Source organism: Vidua chalybeata, chromosome 24, assembly GCF_026979565.1.
Source record: "Vidua chalybeata isolate OUT-0048 chromosome 24, bVidCha1 merged haplotype, whole genome shotgun sequence".
NCBI lineage: Eukaryota > Metazoa > Chordata > Aves > Passeriformes > Viduidae > Vidua > Vidua chalybeata.
The window spans coordinates 4,521,252-4,526,868 of NC_071553.1; the positions used below are offsets into that span (position 1 = coordinate 4,521,252).

A 5,617-nucleotide genomic window follows, 5' to 3' on the forward strand; every position below is an offset into this window, starting at 1 on the left:
CAACCAGGAAAATCCAGTGAAACGAAGCTCCAATGATCCATGAGATATTCCCTGAGCTTTAAGGTCCCTTCTGACCCAACCCACTCTGGGGTTCCACGATTCCACTTCTCCCACAGGTTTTAAAACCCTGGAGAAACAAACTGCTTTTATCCTGGGTGTTTTTGGTTTTTTTTTTTTACCTACCAAAGTGCTCCGTTTCTGTAAAAAACTGCTCCAAAAATTCCTCCTCGCCTCAGATCTCGATTTGTGACTGCACAAAGAGGAACAACGGCTCAGCTTTCTGGTCTGCAACCACTTTTCTTCTCCAAATGTTGCCGGAAGACTCCTGGAAAATCCCTCCACAGCCGGGAAGAAGAGCAGGCAACATTGACACCTGCCGTCGGGAATTTTAATAGCCACGCACTGCAGGATTCCCATAGAGCCGAGAGCACGAAAACATCCAGAAAAAAAAAAAAAATAGAGTTAAAACAGAGAGGAATGCTTTCAAAAAGCTTTATTGAATCACCATGATTGCACGCAATTCAACCCGAGGGATGGAAAAGCGTTGGGATCACTGGGGCCAGTTGCAGCAGGAGCAGCCGGGGTCGAAGACCAGCCCCAGCTGGCAGCTCTGCACGAAGGTATCGCCGTTCAGGCAGCTGTAGAAGTTCCTCTTGTTGCTGGGGTCTGCGTAAATCCCGTTGGGTTTCCCGGCGCAGAATCCGGAGCCGCCGCTGGCGGTGGTGGTGGGAGCCTCAGTGATGGGAGGCTGGGGCTCAGCGGGGGGAGCGCAGCCTGGAATTCAAGAATTCAAGCAGGAAAAGGTTTATTTTCACGTTCCTGGTGTTTCGTCCCTCCCGCGCCTCCGCGGGGAGCTTGGGAGTCTCCATCAAGGAGCTGCTCCTGCTGCTGGTGCTGGGGTTAAGTTTTCTTTTATAGTTCTTTTGAAAGTGTTAAAATTCTCGTAAAACGTCTTTAGCCCTCTGATAATGTTTCATTCTCAAATGGGATTCTCAAATGGGATTCTCAAATGGGATTCTCAAATGGGAGGAGGGAATTCGGGCAGGAAAGGGCTGGGAGTGTTTGATTCCTCCCCACCCTTCATAGAAAGCTTGGGAGTCTCCATGAAGGAGCTGCTCCTGCTGCTGGTGGTGGTGGGAGCCTCAAATGGGAGGGAATTCAGGCAGGAAAGGGCTGGGAGTGTTTGATTCCTCCTCATCCTTCATAGAAAGCTTGGGAGTCTCCAGCAAGGAGCTGCTCCTGCTGCTGCTGCTGGTGGGAGCCGCGGTGAGGGGAGGCAGGGGCTCAGCGGGGGGAGCAGAGTCTGGAATTCAGGTGGGAAAAGGGTTGAAAATGTTGAAAGGGTTGAAAATGTTTCATCCCTCCCACACCTCCATAGGAATTTTGGGAGTCTCCATCAAGGAGCTGCTCCTGCTCTCCTGGAGCCACTCACCGCCGCCCTGCAGCCCCAGGCCCTTCTTCAGGCTGGAGATCAGGGGGTATTTGCCCTCGTGGCAGAAATCCCCACTGAAGTCATCCATGTCCAGGGCCCACACCATGGCCCCTCCAAAGCCGTTCTTCTTCAGCCAGTCCACCTGTGGGCAGGAAAATCCCGGTGAGCCCCAGGAACTGATCCCACAGGAGGCTCCGGCCTCGTCCCAGCACGGCCCCGCTGCCCCCAGACCTTGAGGCCGAAGCTCTTGACGTTGTCGTAGCCGACCCATTCGCTGCCCTTGTAGGCGTAGGGGACATCCTGGGGGGCATCCCAAGCCTGGGTGGCTCCAGAACCCAGGAGAGAGCAGATCTAAGGAGAAGGAAGCAGGAATGTCATCCACAAAAAGGGAAAAGCCCAGGCTCTGCCGTCGCCTTGGCTTTATCCTCTGGTTTTGTGCTGCTTCCCCGTGCCCTGGGCACACAACTCCTTCCTAGCGATTCCACGGACAGCTCTGTGCCTGAGGCATGCAGAAAACTCCACGGGAGCTTCCTGATAAATCCCTTCAAATGATTTGAGCAAGGAATGTGATGGGAACATCCATACCTCGTAGTAAGCCAGAGTTCCGGCCTCCCTGGTGTAAGGCCCGGCGGGGCCAGGGCCGGATGCCGGAGCTCCAACGGAGGTGTCGGATGGGTTCTGCAGGGTGAAGCTCTTTCCATAGGTTGGGAATCCCACCAGGAGCTTCTCAGCTGGGGCACCATTGCTCTTCCAATAATTCATGGCGTATTCCTGCAAGAAACCAGTCCCGCTCAAGTCTTTGCTGGGATTTGTAGGATGGATTCCTCGAAATCTCCTCGGGGGAGCCACCGAGGACCCGGGAGCTGCGAGGGTCCCACAGAAACACTCACCACGTTGAAGTATTTGTAGTCGCCGCTGTCAGCAGGGCCGGCGAACAGGGGGCTGTTCTCGCCCGTGTTCCGCTCCCAGGAGCCGTGGAAGTCGTAGGTCATGACGTGGAAGTAATCCAGGTACCTGCGGGGAGCGGGGCTGTGTCCTCACCTGAGGCACCCCAGCTGAGGCTGCCCAGCACCCACAGCCCCGGCCCACCGGGCTCCCTCAGGGGCTCTTTCACTCCAGCACTTCCAGGAAACCCCGCAAACCCCACCAGGGAGCCCAGGCTGGCCACTCACTTGCCCAGCTCGGCGATCTCGTAGCCGGCCTGGATGGTGGAAAGTCCGGCAGCCACGGCGGCGGTGACCATGAGCCGGGGCTGGTTGGTCTCTCTGGCCTCCTGCTCGAAGGCTGCCAGCAGCTCCTGAGGGATCCGAGGACAGCAATCACCCGGGGGCTCGGGGCTGAGGCTTTGCGGCCGCCCAGGGCTCCGAGGCCAGAGCTGTGGCCAGCAGAGCCTGGAGCCGAGCCCACCTTAACCAGGACGGTGAAGAGAGCCTTGTCCTGGGCAGGGCTGCCCCTGGAGCCGGGGTATTCCCAGTCCAGGTCCAGCCCATCGAATCCGTACTGCCGCAGGAATTTGACCACGGACTTGATGAAGGTCTGGCGGTTCTGGGGTGTGGAGACCATGGTGGAGAACCTGGGCAAGCAGAGCAGGACTGAGGTGGGCTTTCCATGGAGCCCCTTCCTCCTCCCCTTCTCCTCCCACGTTGCTCTTTAGGGCAGGACGTGGTTTGAACTCACTTCTGCGTGCCGAAATTCCATCCTCCAATGGCCAGCAGGGTCTTCAGATCTTTGTTCCTGCAAGGGGAGAGGCAGGACCCAGAGTTATTGCAGCCCTGAGCGGGGCTGTGCCCTGCTCATGCCTCTGGCCCTCTTCACCCAGCACCCCTCGCCTGGAGCCGCTGTCACCGAGCTGAGAGTGAAGCAGAGAGAAGGACGGGGAGGGAGCAGAGAAGGGAACAGGAGGGAGCAGAGAGAGAAGGGCACAGGAGGGAGCAGAGAGAGAGGGGCACAGGAGGGAGCAGAGAGGGGCACAGGAGGGAGCAGAGAGGGGCACAGGAGGGAGCAGAGAGAGAGGGGCACAGGAGGGAGCAGAGGTGGGCACAGGAGGGAGCAGAGAGGGGCACAGGAGGGAGCAGAGAGGGGCACAGGAGGGAGCAGAGAGGGGCACAGGAGGGAGCAGAGAGGGGCACAGGAGGGAGCAGAGCCCCGCTGAGGCTCCCGGCACTCACTGGCTCTTGAGGCCATTGAAGGACCTGTAGAGGGTCTCGTCGTTCCACTCGTACGTGCTGATCTCGTTGTTGTTCATGCCGGCGAAGGCGTAGATCAGGTGGTTGCACAGGTTGGGGTCGATGTTCTCAGGGCTGAACTTGCCCAGGCCAGGCCGGTACTGGGCCCAGTTGGTGAAGTAACAGGTCAGCACATAGGCAGAGCCTGCGGGGAGACAGCGGCCGTGGAGGGGCTGCAGTGCCCTGGCACAGCCTGGCCTGGCACAGACCGGCTCTGGCACAGCCCGGCCTGGCACAGCCCAGCGTTGGGCACAGCCCGGCCCTGGGGAAGCTGCACTGGACACGAAATGGGCACACAGAAACTTGGGAAATTCAAAAGAAAAAAAGAGCCAGGTTCATTCAAACATTTGGTATTTAAAGAATTTCAAAGGTGACCGTGGGTTGGAGGATGGAATTACCACCTCTCCAACCACACTGATCCAAAGATCAATCAATCATTTCTCTCCACCCACAGAGAAATACGGAAACTGTTCTATTTCTACATGAAATTGTGTGGGAACTCTGACTTTCAAATATGTAAACATTATCAGAAGGCTAAAGAAGTTTTATGAGAAGTTTAAAACTTTCAAAAAAAACTATAAAAGAAAACTTAACACTTTTAAAAATGAGAGCAACGCAGCACCTACCGAGGTGGGCGTTCAGCAGCACGGCCAGGCCTGGCAGGGCACAAGGAAACAACAAAGGGTCACTGCTTGCCCTCAGGAATGCAAAGCTCTGCAGCAAGGCTCTGCTCCCAAGCTGAGGCACAAGAGCTTTTCTAAAATTTCTCCAAGCATTTCCAGTGAAATCTGACGAAACGATTTCAGGCAGAAGCACAGAGAAGAGCCCGAGCAGATGCCAAAGGAATCATTTGGCTTTTAGGTTTAAGTTTGAAAGCACATTTCAGTTGCAGCCTGCAATCGACTCTGCCCATGTTCAAAGCACAACAGATCCCCAATGGCAGCAGCCCCAGAGAAGAGGAATTTCCCTCCCCAGAGGAAATTGTGAAACCTCGGGCAGAAAAGAGAGAGCAGCGTTTCCATCCCTGCAGCCCCTGGCCAGGCAGCAGAGCGGCAGTGCCAGAGCCTGCAGCCCTGCTCAGGAGGGCACAGAGCTCCAGGGCAGCAGCACTCACCGGTGAGCAGAGTGAGCGAGGCCATCTCGGAGCACACTGATGTGCTCAGCCTCCCTCCCACTTTTATACCCTGCTCCTCGCTGCTGCCAGCCTGGCATCAGCAGGGACGGGCAAACATGATGAAACCTGGCAGGGAGCAGCGTCACCAGATCTGACACCGGGACAAGGGGCCGGGGCGCCGCGGCTGCAGGGCTCACTGCTGTGGGGCTGTGCCGCGGCCTGGCGCTGCAAGGGCACATAAAGGATGGGATTAGATTGCCTGGATTGTTCCAGTGTTGTTCCAGCAGCAGCTCCGTGTCCCCGCTGCCCGCTGCGCGGGGACCCACGGCCGCGGCGTGTGACCTTGTGCTGTCCCTGAGCCCTTCCCAGGGGCTGGCACTGCCAAGGCCGGGCTTTGGGCTCTGCCAGGCTCGGCTCTCCTTGGTGGGAGCGGCCCAAGGCAGGGCTGAGCGGGGCTCTGGCTCCAGCTCCGGCAGGGCTGGGGCTGCGGGGTCTGGGCTCACTCGCTGCGGGCAGCGCGGGACAGAGGGACCCTGGAGCTCTGAGCTGAGCTGGGCCCTCCCCAGGGAAGCAGAGGAAGTTTCTTTGTTGCCCTGATTTTTAAAAGTGTTCAGTTTTCTTTTATAGTACTTTTGAAAGTGTTAAAGTTCTCATAAAACTTCTTTAGCCTTCTGATAATGTTTACATATTTGAGAGTCAGAGTTCCCACACAATTTCACGTATAAACAGAATTGTTTACATATTTCTCAGTGGGTGGAGAGAAATGGTTGATTGATCTTTGGATCAGTGTGGTTGGAGAGGTGGTAATTCCATCCTCCAACCCACGGTCACCTTTGAAATTCTTTA

The 5,617-nt window shown here is 56.6% G+C and overlaps 1 protein-coding gene across 1 annotated transcript; it reads right to left on the reverse strand.

Moving 5' to 3' along the window:
- Positions 1 to 476: 476 nt before the first annotated feature.
- On the reverse strand, positions 477 to 5,045 carry LOC128799414 (acidic mammalian chitinase-like). Its single transcript, XM_053963807.1, has 11 exons — positions 4,772 to 5,045; positions 4,284 to 4,313; positions 3,601 to 3,802; positions 3,110 to 3,166; positions 2,840 to 3,005; positions 2,605 to 2,729; positions 2,323 to 2,446; positions 2,018 to 2,203; positions 1,664 to 1,783; positions 1,433 to 1,574; positions 477 to 774 (listed from the first exon to the last, which is right to left on the reverse strand). Exons 1-11 carry the CDS (start codon positions 4,794 to 4,796, stop codon positions 551 to 553), a joined length of 1,401 nt encoding a protein of 466 aa, XP_053819782.1. The 5' UTR covers positions 4,797 to 5,045; the 3' UTR covers positions 477 to 550.
- Between the last annotated feature and the right edge of the window lie 572 nt (positions 5,046 to 5,617).

What these genes read in the sequence shown, in the direction of transcription:
- LOC128799414 (XM_053963807.1), bottom strand. Translation starts at nt 4,796, where the DNA reads ATGGCCTCGCTCACTCTGCTCACCG. An exon ending in TCTTCACCGTCCTGGTTAAG is followed by an intron (nt 2,730 to 2,839) that starts GTGGGCTCGGCT and finishes CGGATCCCTCAG; the next exon opens with GAGCTGCTGGCAGCCTTCGA. An exon ending in CCTGGGGCTGCAGGGCGGCG is followed by an intron (nt 775 to 1,432) that starts GTGAGTGGCTCC and finishes CTTGAATTCCAG; the next exon opens with GCTGCGCTCCCCCCGCTGAG.